At 48.5% G+C, this 26,381-nt stretch overlaps 1 protein-coding gene across 1 annotated transcript in view; it reads right to left on the bottom strand.

Moving 5' to 3' along the window:
• LOC132389337 (carcinoembryonic antigen-related cell adhesion molecule 5-like) overlaps positions 1-11,757 on the bottom strand; it is a gene marked incomplete at its 3' end in the record, with an annotated part of 33,390 nt that extends 21,633 nt beyond the window's left edge. Inside the window, exons 1-2 of the mRNA XM_059961853.1 lie at positions 11,682-11,757; positions 3,673-3,990 (exon numbers count right to left, since the gene is read on the bottom strand). Of these exons, the coding sequence (XP_059817836.1) occupies positions 3,673-3,990; positions 11,682-11,757 (394 nt within the window). The remainder of the gene's footprint in view (positions 1-3,672; positions 3,991-11,681) is intronic.
• Between the last annotated feature and the right edge of the window lie 14,624 nt (positions 11,758-26,381).

The following is a 26,381-nucleotide window of genomic DNA, read 5'->3' as shown; positions in this document are numbered from 1 at the left end:
ATTATCATCATCACTCTCCTCCTGACTGTCTTTATTTCAAAAACGGTAGGAAATACAGCTCTACTTGTCCTGCTCCTTCTTATTCAATTGTCCCCTGTGCCAAAACTCAACAACGACCAGCACAAAGACAGAACACTGACAGCGCGCCAGTATGCGGAGCGCGTTATTTGATCTGGAGTGCATTTTTTTATTTTGAGAACGTACGTGCAGCTGCGCACTACTCATGTCCATCACTTAACAGAAATGACATGTAACATGTAAGGCTTATTGAAAAAATATTTTCAAATGCATTTTTACATAACACAACGAAGAAACTTATTTTTAATTTCAGTGGGAACAGTGTTGTTGGTCTCCCTTTTTAGCCAGCGCATCAAAGTCTGGATTTAGTTTTGTTGTGGCGATTCTCAGGATGGATCTGAGGTTTGGTCAGTTAACTTGGATCTGTGGCTGGCTTTGTTGATGTTCATGACGCTGAACGCCTGTTCACACAAATAGGTCGAGCCGAACAAAGAGTAAAGCGGAAATGTGGAGTAATACGCTGCACCTCAACAAAGGTCAATGTGTATAGAGTGCGTCATCTATTGGGAAAACGCCAGAATTGCGGGAAAAAACGTTAACAAGGTTTATTAAAATAATTTCATCAAGTTCTGCGGGCCGGATTAAAAAAATTAACGGGCCGTAGTTTGCCCATGCCTGTACTAGACCCAGGCTCCCCAATCCAGGCAACATTCTTGTAAACCTCCTCTGCACCATTATTCCTAGATCACTCTGTTCTACTGCATCAGAGTGTCATCAGAAATTTTACAACCCCATCCCTCCAGATCCTCATCTATAAAAAAATTATAAAAATCAGGAAGAGCCCGAAAAATGATCACTGATTCACACCACTTGTCACCAACCTCCATGCAGAATATAACCCGTTTACAAGCTCTCTTTGCCCTCGGTGTGCAACCCAGTCCTGGATCCACAAAGTAATGTTCCCTTGGACCCCATTTCTCCTTACTTTCTCAATAAGCCTTGCATGAGGTACCTTATAATTCGTTTTTTCTGAAATCTATATACACTACATCTACAGATCTACCTTCATTAATGTATTCATAAATCCTGCCTCTGAGGTTTTACAAATATCTCTGTTATCTCCACCGGCTCAGGGCACACCTTTCCACTGTCGCACTGGATTGGTCCTATTCTCTCATGTCTTATCCTCTTGCTCTTCACGGTCTTGTAGAATGCCTTTGGGTTCTCCTTAATCCTGTCCACCAAGGCCTTCCAGCTCTCCAATTTTCATTCTGAAGCTCCTTTTGGCTCGCCTTATAATCATTCAGATTTCTATCGCTACCTATTCTTGCACCTTTCTGCAGCTCTTCTTTTATACCTGACTAGATTTGCAACAGCCCTTGTACACCACGGTTCCTGTACCTGTGCAGAACCCCACGCAAATACCCCCTGAACATTTGCCACATTTTCTGCCGTAAGTTTCCCTGAGAAGATCTGATTCCAATTCATGCTTTGAAGTTCCTGCCTGACAGTCTCACGTTTCCCCTTACTCCAATTAAACACTGCCCCAAATTGTCTATTGCTATCCCTCTCCAATTTTATGGCGGAGGGGATAGAATTGTGATCACTATCTCCAAAATGCTCTCCCACTGAGCGACCTGACATCAGACCAGGTTCATTCCACAATACCAGATCAAGTAAAGTCTCTCCTCTTTCAGACTTATCTACACATTGTGTCAGGAAACCTTCCTGAACACACCTGACGAATTCCACCCCATCTAAACCCCTTATTATAGGGAAATGTCATTTTATATTAGGGAAATTGATGAACCCCACCACAACGACCCTGTAATTATTACTCCTTTCCAGAATCTGCCTTTCTATCTGCTCCTCGATGTCACTGTTCCTATCTGGAGTTCTACAAAAACACCCAGCAGAATTTTTCACCCTTTCCTGTTCCTGTCTTCCACCCACAGAGACTCCGTAGACAACCTCTTCATAACTTCCTGCTTTTCTCCAACCGTGACACTATCTCTGATCATCAGTGCCACGCCCACCTCTTTTGGCCCCACTCACGGTCCTATCTGAAACATCGAAAGACTGGCAATCGAAGTAACAATTCCTGCCCCTGATCATCCATGTCTCTATATTGGCCGCAACGGCAGAGCCCCGTGTTGATTCACGCTCTCTCATCCGCTTTGTTCATAATACTCCCTGCATTAAAATACACACATCGCAAATTATCAGTTTGAGCGCGTCCCTTCTCTTGTCAACTGCCTATCCTTCCTCTCGCCGTGACTTCGCAATTCTCTGCTTGTGAGCCAGCCGCCCCTTCCTCTGTCACTTCAGTTTGGTTCCCAGCCAAAGCAATTCTATTTTAAACTCCCCCTAATAGCCTTCGTAATCCTTCCCGCCAGGATACTTGGCCCACTCGGATTCAAGTGCAAACCGTCCTTTTTGTACAGGTCACACCTGCCCCAGAAGAGGTCCCAATGATGCAGAAATCTGAATCCTTGCCCCCTGCTCTAATCCCTCAGCCACACATTTATCCTGCGTATCATTCTATTCCAATACTCACAGTCACGTGGAATAGGCAGTAATACCAAGATTACTACCTTTGTGGTCGTGCTTCTCAACTTCCTTTCTAACTCCCAGTGCCCGTTTTCATTAAGTCTCCCTTTTCCTACCTATGTCGATGCTGATAACTGAAATAAAGTAAAAATAATCTCTCTGTTTATGGATACAAACTCCGACAATTTCCGACCACTATTTGATAGAGAGGATCCTGACAGGCAGGATTTTAAGAACAGCCGGAGAGGTATACTATGATTAGGAGTGGTGAGCATGGCTTTGTAAAGGGCAGGTTGTGCCGTCCGAGCCTGGTAGAATTTTTTTGAGGATGTGACTAAACACATTGATGAAGTAAGAGCCGTAGATGTAGTGTATTTGGATTTCAGCAAGGCATTTGATGAGGTACCCCATGCAAACATATTCAGAAAGTAAGGAGGCATGGGATCCAAGGGGACATTGCTTTGTGGATCCAGAACTGGCTTGCCGACAGAGGGAAAAGAGTGGTTGAAGACGGGTCAAATTTTGCATGGAGGTCGGTGACCAGTGGTGTGCCTCAGGAATCTGTTTCGGGACTCTTACTCTTGGTGATTTTTATAAATGACCTGGATGAGGAAGTGGAAGGATGGTTTAGTAAGTTTGCTGATGGCAGAAAGTTTGGGGGTATTGTGGATAGTGCGGAGGGCTGTCAGAGTTTACGGCGGGACATTGATAGGATGCAAAACTGGGCTGAAAAGTGGCAGAGGGAGTTCAACCCAAATAAGTGTGAGGTTAAACGTTCAGGTAGATGAGATAGAACTAATCATTTCCAGCTGACTGGAGAAACAGTCCGTTTTCAAAAATAGAGTACATTTCTGCAAAAATTACTACTTGATGCACTTGAAGTCAGAACTGACATCTGGCACGGACAAGTGCAAGCGGCATGCAAACAGAAACGGCGATTCACAGCCACGCACAACACTGAGAACTGAACAGTCCGAGAGCAGGTCTGGCAGAGTTCACTGTAGTCCAGGATCTGCGACCACCGTAAAGGTTGTATTGTATTATTTCACCACAGGAACAAAATGTAAGTTCCAGTCCGAGATCGAATGATTCTGTTTCACTTACCCATGACACACAGAGTGACGGTCGCTGAAGTTTGGGAGCCATTCGTTGGAACCATATACACACGGTATTCCCCGCTATCTGACATGTTGACCGACTTCAGCAGAAGCGACCCGTTTTGTGGAAATAACTCTGCCCACGATTCGTACTCATTACTTACTGACCCGTTCTGACCGATCCACTGAGCGATTGTTTCCCCATCAAAACTCCAGCTTCCACTGCTGACGGTGGATGACGGCCGCACTGAAAAAAGCCCATCACCCCCAATGGCGACATTTATCTTGCTGCGCTCAACGATAACAGTAAACTGCTGTGTCTCACCTGAGAAAGAAAAAATCATATGAGGGAAAAGCGTCCGACGCGGATAAACTTGTGAACTGCACTTAACTCAATCTGTACAGATACCGGGGATATGTTCTTAGTTCAGTAAGGTCGATTATCATAATCACAGCTTCATTCAGCAAACTACCTGTCGTTCTGCAGATTATATGATCACCAGTGGTTGGAGTGGACCAGTGGTCACCCGCAATTATGTGGAGACAAAGAACGAGAGCTGCGAAGGGCAGTCCCGACATCCCGAGAGGGCAGCGCCGATCTCTGTTACACTCGGAGACTGAGCCGCACTTCCTTGTTTGTGGGTCAGATATCTGGATTCTGACGTCACAGGCGGCAGCGCTGATTGGATCAGGCCCAAACGGAGAATCTGTACTTTGCTCAAATCTACGTCAAATTTTGTGTGCTGTTCTGCAACAATCTGCTGCTGTGTGGAATCTGATAATGATCTCAATGAGAGTTTCTCTCACCCACCGACATGAAGAGAAAGAGAGAGAGTAAAGTGAACGTCATTCACGCGATCCCGAGAGAAGCGGCGCCTGTCTCTGTTACATCTGGAGAACGAGCCTCATTTCCTGGTCTCCATGACAGATCTCGAGACCCGGTTGATGGTGGTGAGGGTGAGCAGGTTTAAGCTTCTTCTGCGAGAATCTCTGCTTGGCCTCACAATATTATCCATTCAAAAAGAAAGTCACGTCAGCGGCTGTATTCCATTGGGGATAAAAACATAGAAGCAGAGAAAACCTACAACACAATAAAAGCCCTTCGGCCCACAAGGCTTGAAGAGATTTAGTATTGGTATGTCACCAGAAGCTGGGAAACGTTCGCACATGCAAGGCGGAGATTATTCTGACTGTATTCACCCTTTCTATTAGTACAATCCGGAGCATGGTTTCTTCCCATCAGTACCATCCGGGATATGCTGTCGTCTCATTGTTACCATCCAGGATATGCCCCATTCACATTACTACCATTCGGGATATGTTGTTGTCTCAATACGAACATCCGGGATATATTCTTTCGTCCCATTACTACCATTCGGGATATACTCTTGTCTCATTACTATCATTCAGGATATTTTCTCGCGTCCTTACCACCATCCGGAAGTAGATATATGACCCTGAGGACACACGCTCAAAGAGTTATCAAAATCTTCTGCAATCAGATTTCTAAACGGTCCAAGTACCAATGAAAGCGACCTCGTTATTCATTTTTTTATTTGTTAGTTCATTTACGTTTTCATTCGTGAATTAATTTATTCGTTCATTCACTTGTTTACCTACCTAAATGCTTTGTACATTTTATGCATATATTAGTTATTTAAGTACTGGGGACTCGTTGCGCCACCTGGCGGTTATCACCGTAATGATGGTACTTCTTCTCTGAATTGGCCAGCCAGATGCATTTGGTGGTTTGCCGGGAATGGAAATTACCAGGAGGAAGGTACTGAAGGAAATTACCAGTCCGCTGTCATGGCCCAGAAGGGGGTGCTGAAAACGGAGTGCAAAAGCGATTGGGGATCCTCGGTTAGAGCATCGGAACACATATTCTGTAGACATGGAAGAGACACCCAGTTGCGCTCCGAATCCATGGTTTATCATGAAGGAGTCGCCGCTGCTCTGTTCTTATCTGATGCAGCCTATCAGGCTACCTGGTGGACTGAGAATCCTTTGGGCTGGAGCGCGACATTTAGACTATGGCAGGTGAGCCGTCCCAGTGAAAGAGAGGACTCAGTAATCATGTGTGTCCCTTCGCAACGGCAACCTTGTATTTAAGCCCTGTGCTCTGCTCTCTAATGAATGTACATTGGCCAGGAGGAAGAGATGGGACAGGGGTCGTGTTCCCGTAGATTCATTCTGGCCTGATACCCACCGCACCCAGTCCTCCCCTGGTCGTCCTCGCTACTCTGGCGGAATTCCCTCACATCCAGGTGCATTACTGGCATTGCTGGGAGAGCCACCCGCGCTCTCACCTTCCACCACGACCGCCCGCTCCCGCCTCTCTCAATCTCATCCACTGTCCAGCCGTCGTCTTTGACAGTCCTAAATCCTGTACTCGGCAAAGTTCGTCTAATGTCTGAATGATTGTAAATTGTTCAGAGATTGGTAAATATTTGAGTAAAGATTTGATGACAAATGTATTTTGAATATTGAGCTTTCGACTTTGAGTTGGCCTGCCCACACGAGTCAGAGGGTATGGCGCATGGGACTTATATTCGCTCATGGTCTGCGACTAATCGTGGTCCGCAGTGATCTGCCCGGGACCTCTGGTATTTTTGATGTATCGGACAGACAAGGATGAAAATGGAACTGGGTGGGTTTTAGACTTGCGAATCGCCCAAAGTTTGGTGATATTGTGGACTGTGTGGAAGATCGCCCACGGGTTCAGTGGGGTATCGAACAGTTGTAACTGTGGGTGAGGAAAAGGGAGATGCAGTTTAACCCCAGTAAGTGTGAAGTTTTGCGCTTTGCCAAGCCAATTCTTAAAGGGCAGGGCAAAGTTAAATGTCAACTTACAAAGGGATCTTTCGTAGATTGTATAGGTCGGCAGGGCGTTAAAAATTGACTTTTGACGTGTCTTTGACAATGTCCCTCTCACGGGAGATTCATTCACATATTTGTGATGCATGGGATCCATAGTGAATTAACCATATGGATTCCCAATCCACAGAACACATAGGGCGGAGGTCGTTGGGTGGACGTCAGTGACAAGTGGCGTTAGGCACGGATCCACACTGAGACCTCTGCTGTCTGTGGGAAAAACTCGGATGAAAACCGGGATAATAATCTCGGCTTTGCCTGTTCAGGACATTCCGCCTTGTAGACTTGGAAATTGGATTATTATTATCACAGAGAGAAGACAGAGCAAGCAGTTCAGCACAGAACAGACTCGCAGTATTTTCTCGAGTACATTCCCCCTGGTACTGGACATTTCAACTTTAGGTGGAAAGAAGGTGCTGTCAGTCTACTCTGCTTCTCATAATCTTATAAACCTCTGTCCTATCTCCCCTCAGCTTCCACCGCTCCAGGGAAAACAACCCAAGTGCCGGACCTCCCGTTGTAACACACGTCATCGAATCCGGGCGGCGTCCTGTTGACCCTCTCTGGAGGCTCTCCAAAGCCGCGACATCCTTCCGATAATGTGGTGACCGGAACTCTACACAATCTGCCTGATACAGCCCAGTCTGAGCATTATAATGTTGCAGCATAACCTCCTGACTTGCTGACATAACTCCCCGGCTAATAAAGGCAACAATCTGTCTGCCTTGTTAAACACCCCATCAAGCTGTGTAGCCACGAGCAAGACATATGAACCAGCCAATCCCTCTGACAATCAACACTGCCTTGGGTCTTGCTTTCAGTAGTGTCCTATCCTTAGCATTTGGCATACAGATGTGCGACATTTCGCGTTTGACCGCATTAAACTCCATCTGCCAGTTCCCTAACCGTTATCTGTAACGGATCCGTGTCCTGCTGAATTATTTGTCAGTCTGCTACACGATCCACAGTACCACCTATCGTTGCATCATCTGCCACGCTACTAACACCCATCTGTATTTTCATCCAGTTCATTTATATACAGGGAAATGCGAAAGTTTGGGCACCACGTTCAATCTTTCTGTTCCTGTGAATAGCTAAGCGAGTAAAAGATAACCTGATTTCCAAAAGGCATTAAGTTAAAATTACATAGTTCTTTAATATTTTTAGCAAGATTACTTTTTTTTATTTCCATCGTTCATAGTTTCAATAGAACAAAAAAAGAAACGGTTCCGAGGCAATTGTTTGGGCAGCCGGCACGGTCGGTACTTAGCAACACCCCCTTTGGCAAGTAGCACAGCCTGCAAATCCTTTCTGTAGCCAGCTAAAAGTCTTTCAATTCTCATTTGGGGGATTTTCGTCTATTCGTCCTTGCAAAAGGCTTCTAGTTTTGTGAAGTTCTTTGCACGTCTTGCACGCACTGCTCTTTTGAGGTCTATCCACAGATTTCCATGAGAGTTAGGTCTGGAGACTGAAGGCCATGAAAATACCTTCAACGTGCGGCTTTTGAGGTAGTCCATTGTGGATACTGAGTTGTACTTAGGATAATTATTAGCTTTTTTTTTACAGAAGTTGTGAAGTTTGCTTTCAGAATTTGCCTAAATAAAACTTCCTGGGGGAGGTGGAGAGGGTGATGGACAATAGACAATAGGTGCAGAAGTAGACCATTCGGCCCCTCGAGTCTGCACTGCCATTCTGAGATCATGGCTGATCATTCACGATCAATACCCAGTCCCTGCCTTGTCCCCATATCCCTTGATTCTCCTATCCATCAGATATCTATCCAGCTCCTTCTTGAAAGCATCCAGAGAATTGGCCTCCACCGTCTTCCGAGGCAGTGCATTCCACACCTCCACAACTCTCTGGGAGAAGAAGCTCTTCCTCAACTCTGTTTTAAATAACTGACCTCTTATTCTCAATCCATGCCCTCAGGTACTGGACTCACCCAACATCTGGAACATATTTCCTGCCTCAATCCTATCAAATCCTTTAATTATCTTAAACGTTTCAATCAGATCCCCTCTCAATCTCCTCAATTCCAGCGTGTACAAGCCCAATCTCTCCAATCTCTCTGCGTAAGAGAGCCCTGCCATCCCAGGAATCAACCTAGTGAATCTACGCTGCACTTCCTCAATTGCCAGAATGTCCTTCCTTAAACCTGGAGACCAAAACTGTACACAATATTCCAGGTGTGGTCTCACCAGGGCCCAGTACAAATGCAAAAGAACATCCTTGCTCTTGTATTCAATTCCCCTTGTAATAAAGGCCAACATTCCATTTGCCCTCTTCACTGCCTGTTGCACTTGCTCATTCACCTTCATTGACTGGTGAACTAGGACTCCTAGGTCTCTTTGCATTTCTCCCTTACCTAACTCGACACCGTTCAGACAATACTCTGCCCTCTTGTTCCAGCTTCCAAAGTGGATAACTTCACATTTATTCACATTGAATGACATCTGCCAAGTATCTGCCCACTCACTCAGCCTATCCAAGTCTCCCTGTATTCTCCTAACGTCCTCTTCGCATGTCACACTGCCACCCAGTTTAATATCGTCAGCAAACTTGCTGATATAGTTTTCAATGCCCTCATCTAAATCATTGACATAAATCGTAAAGAGCTGTGGTCCCAATACAGAGCCCTGTGTACCACACTAGTCACCTCCAGCCAGTCTGAGAGACACCCATCCACTGCTACCCATTGCTTTCTATCTGCCAACCAGTTTTCTATCCATGTTGAAACCCTGCCCCCAATGCCATGAGCTCTGATTTTACTCACCAATCTCCTATGTGGCACCTTATCGAATGCCTTCTGAAAATCTAGGTACACAACATCTACTGGCTTACCCTCGTCTAACATCCTTGTTACACCCTCAAAAAACTCCAACAGATTAGTCAAGCATGATTTGCCCTTGGTCAATCCATGCTGGCTCGGCCTAATCCTATTTCTGCCATCTAGATGTGCCACTATTTCGTCCTTAATAATGGACTCAAGCATCTTCCCCACGACTGACGTTAGGCTAACAGGGCGATAGTTCTCCGTTTTCTCCTTCCCTCACTTCTTGAAAAGTGGGACAACATTAGCCACTCTCCAATCTTCAGGAACTGATCCTGAATCTAAAGAACTTGGAAAATGATTACCAATGCATCCGCAATTTCCTGAGCCACCTCTTTTAGAACCCTCGGATGCAGACCATCTGGACCCGGGGATTTATTAGCCTTCAGTCCAACCAGTCTACTCATCACAGTTTCTTTCCTAATGTCAATCTGTCTCAATTCCTCTGATATCCTATGACCCTGGCCCATCCATACATCTGGGAGATTGCTTGTGTCCTCCCTGGTGAAGACAGATCTAAAATATGCATTAAATTCTGTTGCCATTTCCCTGTTACCCAAAACAATTTCTCCCAATTCATTCTTCAAGGGGCCAACATTGTTTTAACTATCTTCTTTCTCTTCACATAGCTAAAAAAGCTTTTGCTATCCCCTTTTATATTCCTGGCTAGACAGAGCTCATACCTGATTTTTTTTCTCTCCGTATTGCTTTTTTAGTTAAGATCTGCTGTTCCTTAAATCTTTCCCAATCATCTGTATTCCCACTCATCTTAGCCCTGTCATACTTCTTTTTCTTTAATGCTATACAATCTCTGACTTCCTTTGTCAACTACTGTGGCTCCTTCCCCCTCTTTGAATCCTTCCTTCTCATTGGAATGAACTGCTTTTGCATCTTTTGTATTATGCCCAAGAATATCTGCCACTGCTGGTCCACTGTCTTTCTGCCAGGGCATCCGCCCATTTAACTTTGGCCAGCTCTTCCCTCATGGCTCCATAGTCTACTTTATTTAATTGCAACACTGAAATCTCTGATCTGTCCTTATCCCTCTCAAATTGTAGATAAAAACTTATCATGTTATGATCACTACTTCCTAATGGCTCCTTTACTTCAAGATCACTTATCAATTCCTGTGCATTACACATCACCAAGTCCAAAATAGCCTCGTTCCTGGTTGGCTCAAGCACAAGCTGTTCCAAAAATACATCCCTTAGACACTCCACAAACTCCCTATCCTGGGGTCCAGCACCGACCTGATTCTCCCAGTCCACCTGCATGTTGAAATCTCCCATAACGACTGCATTACCTTTAGCACATGCCAATGTTAACTCCCTAATCAACTTGTACCGAATATCCACGCTACTGTTTGGGGGTCTGTACACAACACCCATTAGGGTCTTTTTACCCTTACTGTTCCTCAGCTCAATCCACACAGACTCTACTTCCCCTGTTCCCAAGTCATCTCTTGCCAAGGACTGAATCTCATTCCTCACCAACAGGGCCACCCCACCCCCTCTTCCCATATTTCTGTCTCTACGATAGCACGTATACCCTGGTACACTCAATTCCCAGGCCTGATCCCCTTGCAGCCATGTCTCCGTTATCGCAAGAATATCGTAGTTCCCCATTTTCTTCTGAGCTTCAAGCTCATCTGTCTTATTTCTGACACTATGCGCATGCAAGTATAGAATTCTTAGCCCATTCCTCCTCTCTTTGCTTAAAACACTGACTACTGTACCTATCCCAGCTCCTTGAACTTCCATCGGGCAAATTGCACCCTGAATTTTGATGACCTTCTCAAGATCACCCAAACCTTCTACACATTTAACCCCATGCTCCTTCTGACCAACCCACTGGATCTGGATCCCTGCCCCCTGCACATCTAGTTTAAACCCCCCCCCCCCCCGAGCAGCACTGGCAAATACTCCTGCAAGAATGTTAGTACCCCTCCGGTTTAGATGCAGACCATCCCTTCGAATCAGATCCCAATGTCCCTGGAACAAAGACCAATTATCCAAAAACCTGAACCCTTCCTTCCTGCACCATGCTCTCAGCCTCGTATTAATGTGCATAATCATTCTATTCTTCGCTTCACTCGCACGTGGCACAGGTAGCAATCCCAAGATTGTCACCCTGGAGGTCCTGCCTTTCAGCTTCACTCCTAACTCCCTGAACTCTCTAAGAAGATAGATAGAGGGGGAGCGAGGGGAGCCAGCAAGTGTGGTTGATAGATGGAAGAGGAGAGGGAATGGGGAGACAGGATGGAGAGGAGGAGACGGAGAGATATTGGGATATTCTACGAGTATGGTTACCGGTCACTTTCCCTTTAAGGTTCTGACTGCCAATTATTGCCCGGCGGTAATTAAAGAGTTCGTCCTGTATTAGCATTTCTAATGCTATAGATTGTGGTCTAATCTTTGGATTTTGTCACTGTCGTCTTGTTTATTTCGAGTGTGAGTCTGAGTGTATTTCAGACCATTCTCTACACTCACCATCTCTCATTCTCTCACCATCACCCGTAGTTCTCTCATTACAGAAGGTGATACAAGATCAGGAGACTGAGAATTTTTCTCCTTTCACTGAAGACCGGCAATTGTCCACAGATGGAAGTCCGGAGCATTCTGACTTGTAGCATCGCCGCCTGGTGTGGAGGCCGCAAGGGACAGGATCACCGGAGGCTGCAGAGGAATGTGGACCCAACCAGGGTCAAAGGCACTACCTTCCCCAGCGGAGAGGACATCTTCAAGATGCGATGCCTCGAGAAGGGGGCATCCATCAGTGAGGCCCCTCACCCCGGGACAAGCCCCCTGCTCAATACCACCATCGAGGAAGTGGTAGAGAATCCTGAACACTCAACGCTTCTGAAACACTTCCACCCCTCCACCGCCATATTTTTGAAGGCATGGGCACCACCTCCACATTTTTCAGTTTTTAATATATATTTTTTTGATAATTTACATTGATTCTACATCTTTGTGCCGGATCGATGCTGCAAAACAACAAATTCCAGGCGTTATAAGTCTCAGATAATAAAGGCAACAGCGATTGCTGAGGAAAACATCCGATAGGGTGGACGGGACACTTGACACGCTGGTCTTCACCAGTCACACTGAGTTCAGGAGTCGGAGGTCACGTTGCCGTGGTGCAAGACGTCGGTGAGGCCGCCCTGCTTCAGGAGAAAAAAAATGCCAGTGAACTGGATATATTGTACGGAAAGTTCTACGGGGATATTGCCGGAACTCGGAGGACTGAGTTATGGAGAGAGGGAGGGAAGGTTGGGACTTTATTCCCTGGAGCGTAGTTATAACCTGACAGAGTTGTATAAACCTGAGAGGGGCACAGACAGAGGGAATGCGCGCAGACTCTCACCCAGGATTGTGTTATCGGGAAACAGACGGCACAGGATTTAGGGGAGTGTGGTTGGAAAGTAGAAAGAGAGAGAGATCAGAGAGACGGCGGATTTAGAGAGAACGGAGAGGGGAGGGAGCGAGTTGAGTAGAGAGCGGGGGGAAAGGGGTTGAAATGGAAAAGAGGTTTGCAGACGCAGCAGAGAAAGAACGGGCGGAGAAAGAGCGAAGGAACAGGGGGAGGAGAGGGGATGGAGGGAGAATTAGAGGGAGTGGGGAAGAGCGAATCTGGGGACGGGGTTATATCGAGGATGAAGGGGATAGATGGTGTGAGAGACTTTCTCGCTGTGGACTTGGGAGAATGGGGTTGCGACATGTGGATGAGAATGGAATAGGAGGAATGGGCTGAGAAAGTCGGCGGGGAATTTGAGAGGATGGGGGTGTGAGAGTGGAGGGAAGGGAAGGAGGAGAAAGAAGGGCAGTCACTTGATTCAATTCGGCTCCACCGGCTGTAGACAGAAATCCTGGATCTTTAGAGGAATTTCCTGGAACGATGGTGCCGACTTCTCGCAGATGAAACGGCGATCACGACTGCAAGAAGAACCCCATACGTACGAGTTGCAATTACTGCAGGCGAACCATCCTGAGTACACCTCTTACAGGAGTCCAGAGTCCATTTTCCTATCCAAGAGGGTTGAACGATTTGAACAGAAACAATTTGGCTGGATCAGACAACCCGAGACCGTCCCCAAACTAATCGATTACCCCAATGTCTCCCCACAGCCCTTTGTTATTCTCCAAACTAATCCCACTGGACTGCGCTCCACACAGACTCTGGTCCGCCTATAAAATAAGCCCACTGACAATCTCTCCATAGTCCTGTATCAGACTGCATACCAATTCAGCAGACCCACTCACTCCCCTCAGATCTGTTTCCGTCCCCATAAAATTTCCACAGTCCAGCCCGCTCCCCACGGCTCGGCAGTCCCTAAATAAATCCGAAAGGCACACTCTCGACTCGGAGTCCTCTGTCAGTCCCCAAATTAATCCCTTGCCCCTCCATTTACCACAGCTTCATGTCAGTCTACAAAAAGATACCAATGCCCTCCCACGTCCCACTCGCCTACCTCAGTCAATAAACTAATCCCAATTTCTCCTGTCAGGATTATGTCATTCGTCAACGCTCAAACCACAGATCAGTCCAAATCTCACCCTTTCTCGCATTTTCCAACCCAGTGGGCACCGCTTCGGTACGAAAGAGCGTTGAAAACAAAACTCTGTGAAGTTAAATTCCTTTGTTTAATGCAAAGAATCGAAAACTATTTACGGAGCCTACATCAGTTTTTTTTTAAATTTTACAGCAGGTGTGTGTGATAAGTGTGAAGGGAGATTCACTCTGTGTCTGACCCCGGTACTGTGTGATCGGACGGTGTGGAGAGAGATTAACTCTGTGTCTGACCCCGTAAGTGTGTGATAGGACATTGTGGAGGGAGATTCACTCTGTGTCCGACCCCGGAAGAGTGTGATGGGACGATGTGGAGGGAGATTCACTCTGTGTCTGACCCCGGTACTGTGTGATCGGACGGTGTGGAGAGAGATTAACTCTGTGTCTGACCCCGTAAGTGTGTGATAGGACATTGTGGAGGGAGATTCACTCTGTGTCCGACCCCGGAAGAGTGTGATGGGACGATGTGGAGGGAGATTCACTCTGTGTCTGACCTCGGCAGTGTGTGATTGGACGGTGTAGAGGGAGATTCACTCTGTGTCTGACCCCGGGAGTGTGTGATGGGAACGGTGTGGACTGTAATTCACTCTGTGACTGATCCCGGAATTGTGTGATGGGACGGTGTGGAGGGAGATTCATTCTATGTCTGACACCGGGAGTGTGTGATGGGACGGTGTGGAGGGAGATAAACTCTGTGTCTGACCCCGGGCGTGTGTGATGGGACGGTGTGGAGGGAGATACACTCTGTTACTGATCCCGGAAGTGTGTGATGGGACGGTGTGGAAGGTGATACACTCTGTATCTGACCCCGGGCGTGTGTGATGAGTCAGTGAACAGCCACCTCCACTCTGGAACACGTGAGGATATATCTCTTCTCCTGAGGTGACACATACCGCTTCATCCTTTGAACTGATCTCGAGGAGTCTTGAATCAAAATCTGAACATTGTTGCCTCGCTCCATCGTAAGATGTTTCAGACGTGGAGAAGAAATAACACCGGTCTTCATATTCTTCCCAATACTTGGAACACTTTCGCTCTGGAAAAACGGAATCAGCTTAAGGAATTACCAAACACTCCTTTGGTAAGACTGAGAATGAATCGCCCTCCACAGCCTCCCATCACACACTCCCGGTGTCAAACTGAGAGTGAAACTCTCTGCACACCGTCCCATTTCACACTCCTGGAGTCAGATTGTTACGAGTGTTGAACAGACCTGATGGAAATGGGGTGCAGAGTTAACAATCCCCTGCCCCGAGAACAATGAACTAATGTTTTTGCTGTGCTGCTAATGAGAGAGAGATGAAGCACAGAGGCAAGAACATCTGCTACAGATACGAGAGAGAGAGGGACTGTTGATTTATTATATTTTGGCTCTTCCTGGATTATTCATCTATCGCTGCAAGGACATAATTTTGCTCGTTAACATTCCTCAGGAGACAGCAGGAGTGGCCTGATTTGATAGAAACAGTCTATTAGAGTTGATGTATGGCTGAGCCCCCGTCAGTGGGGATAAAAGACATGTCGGGGAGACACACCTCAGACCCACCAGTGGACACTGACTGAGTGCTGTGAACCCACAGGAAGGTGGGGGGTTTAAGGACCGAATCATCAGATCGGTCAATAAAGCTCACAGTGTTATAGCAGGGCCGGTGGGGACTTGTGTGTGCCAGAGTGACGAGTCCACCCCAGAAAAACGGTCTAGCTGAAGGAAGGAGGGGTCATAGCTGAATGACCACAACTACATGACGGAATAAGAAGGAAACAGACGTTTTGCCTGCTGCAGCTGCCTAATCTTTTGCTCTCTCTCTTTCTCCAACGATTACCATACAACAACCATAACTACCTCAGCACGCATGAGCGAAACTTTATATGCTTATATGACAAATCATTTACCCCGACACATTGATAGAGCTTGTTTATTATTGCTTATTGTTCCGACACTTTTAGGTTTATTTTTGCTAACCTGTGTTATACGTATATTTGAACTATTGGTATTGTTTTGCTTGTTTTACACCTTTGGTTATAGCACCTCCAGACTCCAACGTATTCTGTCACCCAGATACGGGGTACGTAACAAGATACAGAGGGAAGCTCTTTCCACACCGTCCGGTCATACACTCAAGTGGCCAGACACAGAGCGATGCTCCCTCCACACCGTCCCATCACACATTCCCAAGGTCAGACACCGAGGGAAACTCCCTCAAACCGCTTCATCAGTCACAGGATCAGAGACAGTCAGGATCAATCTCAATCCCTCTCTCTCTCTCTCTCTCTCTCTCTCTCTCTCTCTCTCTCTCTCTCTCTCTCTCTCTACACCCCCCTCTCCCTTCTCTACCTCTCTACCTCTCTCTCTCTCTGATGTGGAGCGGAGTAGGAGGGCAACATTGCCTCACCTCTGCTGCCGGTCAGGAATTGACAAATTTCACCCAGTCTGCTCTTAAGGAGAGAAAGTTTCTGGAGACAGGCGCAGTCGATGAAATTCTGACCGGAATTCTCGGACATCTTGGATTCAACGGTTGAGTTCAAATTATGGACCATTTGTCCACATTTCGTCTGTGTCCTGTTCATTTCCTGATGCTGTTCCCAAAGGAGCTGAGACAGACGAATCTGTGACACTGAGAGAGATTGAAGTGACGTGTTAGCCTGCGTCAGGGTGCTCGGCGGATCGCGTTCATGGATGTGCCAATGTCAAGGGGCGGTGCGGTTTGGTTCACGTTGAGGGGCGAGTAGGTGTCACAGCGACGAATGTTGCAGAGAAGGTGTGATAGTTTTGTGTCTCGGAGGAAAGCGTCTGGTTTCACAGGGCAGATCGTGTACGGGACACGGTAAGAAACGTGTCATTGACAGGAGTGAGGGTTGAGACTCTCAAGCGGACGGGTGTGTGGATGTCACAGTGACGAGACTATGTGACACAATGAGGTGCGAGTGTGGTCAGTATCACGGCGATGGTTGATTCCATGTCACAGTGAGAGACGTGTCGGTGTTACGGTGATGGGCGTGACTTGACACTGCGATACGTGAGGTGTTGCGGTGATGGGCATCCCCTAGCACTGCGAAACGTGGTTCCATGTCCGGATGAAATGTCTGGCAGGTCACTGTGAGTTGTGTCTCGGTGTCACGTTGAGGGGTATGTCGGAATCACAGTGAGGTGTTAGTCAGTGTCACTGTGCGTGTGTTGTGTGTCTCATGGTGTCCGGTGTGTTTACGCCACAGTGGGGAGTTTGCTGGTCTTACGGGGAGTTGTCGCCTTGAGGAGTTTTTCAGTAACACGGACAGGGTCATCTCGAGGTTACAGTGCGGGGTGCGTTGCTGTCACTTTGAGGGACATTACGGTGAGGGTCGTGTTCGTGTCGTTGTACGGAGCTCCCTGTGCCGTGTACAGGGTCATGTCAGTGCTCTGGGGACTGGATTACTGGTGTAATGGCGAATAACGTATCGGAGTCAGTCTGAGTCCTGATTGTGTACCGGGAAAGGCCGTGTCTTTAACTGGATTAGAAGTGTATCACTGTTATAACGAAGGACGTGTCGGCATCACGCTGATGTTTTGTGAGAACGCTTCATTGTACTCTGTTTAATTACGGTCTGGCTGGACCCTGAGCCCGTTTGACTCACCGTAGATCGAGAGTACAGCCACTATCGTAATGATGATGGACGCAACGAGGCAGAGCAGGCAGATCTTACGGTACGATCTATTTCCGATGTTCTCCTTCGGCTCCTGTTTCTGCGCGCCTGCAGAGAGACCATTCATCGTGAGTGTGAATTCGGCCATCTTCCGCACAAGGACTCCCTCCCACCCCCCTTTTCGCTCTCTCCTTCCACAACGATCACCCCCTCCCTCTATCAATCTCATCGCCTTTCAGCCGTCATCGCCGAGAGTCCAGATTCCTTGACTTGACAAATGCTGACAAGTGTCTGACGGATTCCAGAGATCAGTCAGTTCTCCGTTGAGCCTCCTCCGCTCAAGAGGAAGCGACCCAGGTGTCCGACCTCTCGTTGTAACACATGCCACAGAATCGCGGCAGAGTCCTGCTAAACCTCTCCGGAGGCTCACCAACTCCCTGACATCCTTCCGATAATGGGGTGACCAGAACCGTATACAATACACCTGATTCAGCCTAACTAGTGATTTTTATAAAGTTGCAACATAACTCCCTGACATTTGTACTCAATGTCCCGACTAATAAAGGCAAGAATGCCATCGGACTTCTTAACCATCCCATCAAACTGTGCAGCCACGTTCAGAGAGCTACGATCATGGACCCCAGGATCCTCTGCCCATCTAAAGTAAGGAAATGTTCGGCACATCTTTAGCATTGTGCTCCGAAGGGCCGGTGTTGTGCTGTAGGTTCTCTCTGGTTCTATGTTTCAGCAATGTTTAGGGTCTTGGCTCTGATATTGTGCCATTTCTTTCATTTAACCTACAAAGGTGCAATATATGTACGGCTGGTGACGTAGTGGCGTCAGCGCCAGACTTAGGAGGGAAGGCTCCCGAGTTCGAATCCAGACAGCTCCCTTGCACATTTCCATCCTTGCTGGGTTAAGCGTCGAGCTGGCAACTCGGCCTTGTAAAAACAATCATTTCTTTCATTTGGCCTATTAAGGGACAACATTTTAGTTTTGTCCGGTTTAAACTCCATCCGCCCTGTCTCCAAACCGTATCATTAACTGATCTAAGTCCCACTGAATTCTTGGCCAGTTTTCTCCGTTATTTACAGCACCACCTCTCGCCGTATCATCTGCAAACCTACGAACCCACCCATCTACAAATTAATCCAAATCATTTATATACATTTAAGTGCCCTGAGGTGATGTTGCAACTATACAGGACCCTTGTTAGATCCCACTCGGAGTACAGTGCTCAGTTCTGCTCACCTCAGTACTGGAAGGACGTAGACACCATAGAAAGGGTGCAGAGGAGATTTACAAGAACGTTGCCTGGATTGGGGAGCATGCCCTGTGAGAACAGGTTGAGTGAACTCAGCATTTTCTCCTCGGAACGACAGAGGATGAGGGGTGGTTTCGTAGAGGTGTACAAGATAATAAGAGGCATTGATCGTGTGGATAGTAAGAGGCTTTTCCCCAGGACTCAAATAGCTGACAAGAAAGGGCACAGTTTTAAGGTGCTGGAAATAGGTACAGAGGAGATAACATGGGGTGAGTTTTTATTTTAAACGCAGAGAATGGTGAGTGTGTGGAATGGTCTTCCGGCGACAATGGTGGAGGCGGATACGATAAGGTCTTTGAAGAGAGTCCCGGATGGCTACATGGAGCTCAGAAGAATAGAGGGCTATGGGCAAAGACTAGGTAGTTTTAAAGTAGGGACGCGTTGGGCTCAGCTTTGTGGGCTGAAGGGCCTGTATTGTGTTGTAGGTTTTCTGTGTTTCTATATACATCACAGACAAGAGAGATCCCAGTCACATCCATAGATACAGATCAATACATCGGAGTAGAACTGCGCAAAACAATCACAGAATGCAGAGTAAAGCGTCACAGTTACAGAGAGAGGGAAATGCAGATGAGGTGCAAGGGGCCACGTCCATGTAGATGGTGAGAATAGGAATCCATCGGATCGTACTAGGGGGCCGTTCAATAATCCGATAAAATCGGGGCAGAAGCCTTCTCTGAGACTGGGGGGACGTGCTTTCGTAGCTTTCTCCCCGCTGGGAGGGAGTGCGGCTGGGTTCGGGGGGGGGGGGGGATATGGTTATGTTGGCTGCTTCACGGAGACAGCAGAAAATGTGGACAGTGTCCACGGAGAGAACATTACAGATATCCATCTTTGGAGTGAGCCAGTAGGGCGGCTGATGAAGGCAGTGTTGTAGCCGTGACGTACTGGGTTTCAATGATGCATTTTTTGGGCTGCTCTGTATAATGGTGTTGGGCCCAGGGAGATTGGACAGAACGATTTGATTGTTGAGGACCCGTTTGTCGTGATGGGTAGATATAATATACGCTGACTTTAACAAGTCCAGTGACAAGGTCGCGGGATGGAAGCAGGAAGATCGGACGGTAGGGAGAGATGACAAAGGAAAGGAGCAGTGAGAGAGGGAGGAAAAAGCGTAGGTAGAGAGAATGGAACATAGAGGAGGGAGGGAGATGCTGGATGGGAGAGTTGAGTGGCTAATAAGAACAGGAGGGACAGATCAGGCACGCAGAGTAGATGTGATCTACCTAGACATTAACAAGGTCTCAGATGGTACACTGCTCTGGAAGATCATGGTATAGGAGTCGGGAGGTTGTTCGGTGACGCCGCATTTGTTCAGTGTCGGTCGCCAGGATATAGGAAAGGCCACCGAGCTGGAAAGTCTGCAATGATGTTGGACCAGAGCGCACAGGTCTAATGTGAGATCGGAAAGGGACTTAATTAGGGAGCCGAGTGACAACCTTATGTTACCCAGATTGTGGTCAGTCTATGGGACGAGTTGACAGAGGAAGTGATCAAAGCAGATGCATTAGAAACTTGGACACTGGTTGGTATGACACGTGACGGCTCCAGAATGACGTAATCACTGTGCACTCTGACCTGTCTGTGCAGTGGTTGACAGCCCGCCGGGTCCCGAGGAAATGGGAGGATCTTCGTCCTCATCGATGCGGGTTTCCTCTTTCAGAAATTTCAGCTCTGAGTTGGTGGAGTTAAGACCGTCTTGCAGAAGAGAGTCGGACAGACAGATTAGGAGGAGAGTGAAAGTGGTAGAGAACGGGGGAGGGAATCGGGTAGAGAGAAGAGCGAGGGTGTGAGGTAAGAGAGAATGGGATAAGTGAGTGGGAGAGAAGGGTGAGACAGCGAAACAGAGGATGAGGAAGAAGGGAGAAAGAGAGGACAGAGACAGAGACAGATAAGGCGAACACGATAGACAGAGAGGGGAGAAAATGGTGTGGGCATTGGGCAGGAAAATGCGAGAGAAAGAACGGGCAGAGAGTGGGAGACGGGAGCAGAGGGAAGGAGGAAGATGCTGGATGGCGCGACACCCAGTGAGAGTTGTGAGTTGTCAGGGACACCGGGGAGGTGTGTTGAGGGAGAGCGGACTGAGAGCTGTGAGAGATGAAAGAATGAGAAGGGAGTAGGAGGGAGGGAAGAAAAGCTGAGAGAGGGATAGGGAAGAGATTACAAGAGGATTTCTGAGAGAGGAGAGTGAGAGAGATGGCTGGATGTTGAGGTCGAGAAAGCGTGGAGTGGAGATGAGCGGCAATATTATGGACAGAGAGAGCTGGGAGGAGCGGGACGGGTGGACAGGGGGCATGGGAGAGCAGAGAGAGAGAGAGGGGGAAAGAGTTCTAGGGGGAGACCGAGAGCGTAGAGACCGTGACAGTGATAGAGGGGAGACGGTGGCGATGAGAGAAGGTGTAGTGAACGGGACAGTGGAAGACAGTGGGGCGGGACAGGGAAAGAGAGGGAGAGAGGAGACGGGGTGAGAGAAGAGGAAAGAGGGAAGATAGAGTGGGGTTAGACAAGGGGGAGAGGGGTTAAGGATCTATACCGCGCTCCCTCCTCACCGTCTCTCTCACTGTCCTCTCTCCTCACCACACGGACAAGGCGCTAACTCATCTCCACCACACCCGCCCCACACTGCTTTTCCTCATTGCACCTTCCTCCAAAATGCCATCTTCCCACAGCACCCATAACAGTCGATCCCACGGTGCTCCATCTATTCCGCCCCTCCCAGGGCGCAACACTTCACACCGACCATCAAAGGCATTTCCCTCCTCCTCGCATCTCTCAGGCGTTCCCTCCGCGTTATTCCCAAACAAGGAATCATTAGGGTCAACGGTACGTTTGTTCTGAAATCTCCCGACAGGATTGGACACGTCACCTAAACAGGAACAAACTATCAAAGATGAAACTGACCTCGATCTGTCCGGATCCGAGGCTCAGGGACGATGTTAAAATTAATTTCCCCGTACGATACATAAGGTTCAGCTGGGGACAGAAAACTGAGGGTCAGACACAAAGTAGCCCTCACTTCACACTGCCCCTCACACACTCACGGGGTCAAATACAGAGAAAAGTACCCTCCACACGACTCTATCAAAAATTCCAGAGGTCAAACACAAAGCCACGTTCCCCCCACAGTCTCTACTCACACCATCGAGTTACGGATTCCCGAGATCACACACGGAGTGATACTCACTCCACAATGTCCCACCACACACTCCCGGGATCAAACACGCAGTGACGCTCCCTCCACACCTTCCCATCGCAGAGTCCTGGAGGCAGAAACAGAGTGAATCTGACTCTCAGGAATTTCTGCCCCCTTACATCGGGAAGGAGACTGGGAGAAAGATTTAGTGCACTTCACATTCATGTAAGCCCCCTGTCGTCCATTCCGTCGAGGATTCTCTGCGGCTCTGAGCACAGAAAGGGGAAGTAACCGTTGACAAAGGAAGCCCGTGTTGATAGTGATAGTGGAGTTAGAACTATAGCAGAAAGCAGCATAGAAAGGAAACAGAGGGAGAAGTGACAGGAAGAAGGCGATTTGAGAGGGATGCAAAGAGTGAAGAATGAGTGAAAGACTGAAGGATATGTGTCAGTCATGCAGAGCCTCGATTGTTCGAGAGATTTGTATCCGCTCCACAATTTCCCCAGACAGACAGACAGAAAAGGACAGAGAAAAAAGACGGATAATGTCCGCATTGCCACAGTGAAGCTCCATCCACATCGACACAACAATTGAAACTCATTCAAAATTGATCCATTACACAGTCTCGGGGTCAGAATCAGAGTGAATCTCCCTCGACACCGTTCCATTATCCTTTCACATGGTCAGACACAGTGAATCCCCCTCCACACCGTCCCATCACACACTCCCGGGGTCAGACACAGAGTGAAGCTCCCTCCAGAACATCCCGTCACACACTCCGGGGTCAGACACAGAGTGGATCTCACTCCACATTGTCCCATTATACACTCCCGTCGTCAGACACAGAGTGAATATCAATCCTTACTATCCCGTCACACACTCCCATGGTGCGACTGAGAGTGAATCTCAATCCACACCGTCCCATCACGCACTCCCGTGGTTAGAGACTGTGTGAATCTCCCTCCACTGCGTCCCATCAAGCAGACCCGGTGTCAGACACGGAATGAATCTGCCTCCACACCGTCCGATCACACACTCCCTCTGGTCAGACACAGAGTGAATCTCTCTCCGCACGGACCCATCACAAACTCCCGTGGTCAGTCACAGAGTGAATCTCCCTCCACACCGTCCCATCTCACACTCCCGGAGACATCACCGATTGAATCTCCCTCCACACCGTCCCATCACCTACACCCGGTGTCGGACAGAGTGAATCTGCACCCACAGCCTTACACAATCCCTCGGTCAGATACAGAGTGCAACTCAATCTACACTGTCCAATCACAGATTCCCGGAGTCTGAGACAGTGTGATTCTCCCTCCACACTTCCCATCAATCACTCCCGGGGTCAGACACAGAGTGAATCTCCCTCCACACCGTCCCATCTCACACTCCCAGGGTCAGACACAGAGTGAATCTCCCTTCACACCGTCCCATCACACACTCCCAGGGTCAGACACAGAGTGAATCTCCCTCCACACCGTCCCATCACACACTCCCGGGGTCAGACACAGAGTGAATCTCCCTCCACACCGTCCCATCACACACTCCCTGGGTCAGACACAGAGTGAATCTCCCTCCACACCGTCCCATCACACACTCCCGGGGTCAGACACAGAGTGAATCTCCCTCCACACCGTCTCATCACACACTCCCGGGGTCAGACACAGAGTGAATCTCCCTCCACACCTTCCCATCACACACTCCCGGGGTCAGACACCGAGTGAATCTCCCTCCACACCGTCCCATCACACACTCCCGGGGTCAGACACCGAGTGAATCTCCCTCCACACCGTCCCATCACACACTCCCGGGGTCAGTCAGAGAGTGAATCTCCCTCCACACTGTCCCATCACACACTCCCGGGGTAAGACCCAGAGTGAATCTCCCTCAATACCGTCCCATCACACACTCCCGTGGTCAGACACAGAGTGAATCTGCCGCCTCACAGTCCGCTAACACAGTAACGGATTCAGAAACAGACCGAATCTCCCTCTTCACTCCCTCTCTCCCCTCTCAGATCACCAGCAATTCAGCGTTCCTGTAATCTCCAACAGTGTGTCAGTCTCAGAGATAACAAGTGTGTGTGTGACAAGACGTAGAACTGAAGAGTGAGGGACAGGGGAGAGAGGGTTGTGGAGTGGTGGTGAGTTTGCAGTCACTCTGAGGAAATGGTGTGAAACCGCACAACCGGCCTGTACACACAGAGAAGTGGAGAAGCTGAGAAGCGGGAGATCGATATCCGGTGGAAGTGAGCAGCAGTAACTCCAACCTTGTGCAAGGAGTTGACCACAGGTCTGACCCCGGGAGTGTGTGATTGAACGGTATAGAACATAGAACAGTAAACGATACAGCACAGTACTGACCCTTCGGCCCACAATTTTGTTCCGACCCTTATACCCTGCTCCCATATAAACCCCCACCGTAAATTCCCCCATATGTACACACAGAGACGTAGAGAAGCTGAGTGCCGAGATATCGATATCCGGTGGAAGCAAGCAGAAATAACACCAACGATGTGAGGGAGCTTGACCATGTTTCTGAACCCAGTAGTGTGTGATGGACGGAGTGGAGGGAGGTTCACTCTGCTACAGAATCCGGGAGTGTTTGATGGGAAGTGTCGGAGGGAGAAGAGATGGAGTGCAGGGAACTTCACTCTGAAGTGGATATAGCAACTGTGTATCTGCATCAGATTCAAGATCCCAAAACACAGTCCCAGCACATACATACAGTATTAGACACAGAATAATGTTGCTTACACACCGTCCCATAACACACCCCCGGGTTAGACTCAGAGTGAATCTCCCTCCACACCGGCCCATCACACACTCCCGTGGTCAGACACGGAGTGAATCTCCCTCAAACACTCCCACAGACGTCCCATCAGACACTCCTGGGGTCAGAAACGGAGTGAATCTCCCTACACAGCGTCCACTCAGACACTCCTGTTGTCAGACACAGAGTGAAGCACCCTCCAAACCGTCCTCTTAAACAGTCCCGGGGTAGGGCACAGTGTGAATCACACTCGACACCCTCCCAGCACACGCCACGGGTAAGACGCAGAGTCATTATCCCTCAAACACTCATATCAGGTGTTCTATTACACACTCCCGGGGTCAGACATAGAGTGAACCTCAGTCCACCCCATCCAACCACACACTCCAGTTGTCAAGCACATAGTAAATCACCCTCCATACCGTCCAATTGTCTTTTCACATGGTCAGACACAATGAATCTCCCTCCACACCGTCCCATCACGCACTCCCGGGGTCAGACACAGAGCGAATCTCCCATAAGCATGCCTCACACACTCCCTGGTTCAGATACAGAGTGAAACTCAATCTACAGTGTCCAATCACAGATTCCCGGGGTTAGAGACAGAGTGAAAATCCATCCACACTTCTCCATCACACTCGCCCGGTGTCAGACACAGAGTGAAATTCCCTCCAGTCTGTCCCATTACCCACTCTCGTGGTCAGAAAGTGAGTGAAACTCACACCATACTGTCCCATCACACATTTTCTGGTCAGACACAGAGTGATTCTCCCTCCGCACCGTCCAATCACACCTTCCCGGGGTCGGAAACAGAGAGAAGCTCCCTCCACACCGTCCCATCACACACTCCCGGGGTCAGACACAGAGTGATTCTCTCTCTGCACACTCCCATCACACACTCCCGGGGTCAGACACAGAGTGATTCTCTCTCTGCACACTCCCATCACACACTCCCGGGGTCAGACACAGAGTGATTCTCTCTCTGCACACTCCCATCACACACTCCCGGGGTCAGACACAGAGTGATTCTCTCTCTGCACACTCCCATCACACACTCCCGGGGTCAGACACAGAGTGATTCTTCTCTGCACACTCCCATCACACACAACTGGTTTCTGACTCAGACTGAATCTCCCTCCACACTTGCCAATCACACAGTCCCTGCGTCAGTAAGATATTGGCCTACCTCCCTCCGTCTCATCCCCACTGACCTCTCGATGGTGACGGTGAGTTCAGTCTTACGATCTGCTGATTCATGTACGTCTCGCTGTCGACCATCCTGTCGAGGATCCTCTGCGTCTCTGAGCTCAGCGAGACAAACAAACATCAAATGATCAGCTGATAAAGAGAGGAGCCGAGAGCAGGTGGAGGAAGCGCTGGGGAAGAGGGAGTTTGAGGGTGTGAGAGGGGGTGATCTGGAGCGATGAGCGTAGCTGGAGGAAGAGTAGTGAGAGTGGAGAGAAACAGAGGGAGCTGAAAGTGAGCGTGAAGACAAGGCTTGGCGGATAAGAAGTCGCGGGGTACTGGGTCAGAAAGGGGCGATGTGAGGAGAGAGGCGGATCAAAATAGAGGTGCTGGATTCCTGCT

Source organism: Hypanus sabinus, unplaced genomic scaffold (genome assembly GCF_030144855.1).
Source record: "Hypanus sabinus isolate sHypSab1 unplaced genomic scaffold, sHypSab1.hap1 scaffold_539, whole genome shotgun sequence".
Lineage (NCBI taxonomy): Eukaryota > Metazoa > Chordata > Chondrichthyes > Myliobatiformes > Dasyatidae > Hypanus > Hypanus sabinus.
The sequence above is the reverse complement of the archived record's forward strand: the minus strand, read 5'-3'. Positions and strand labels throughout refer to the sequence as shown.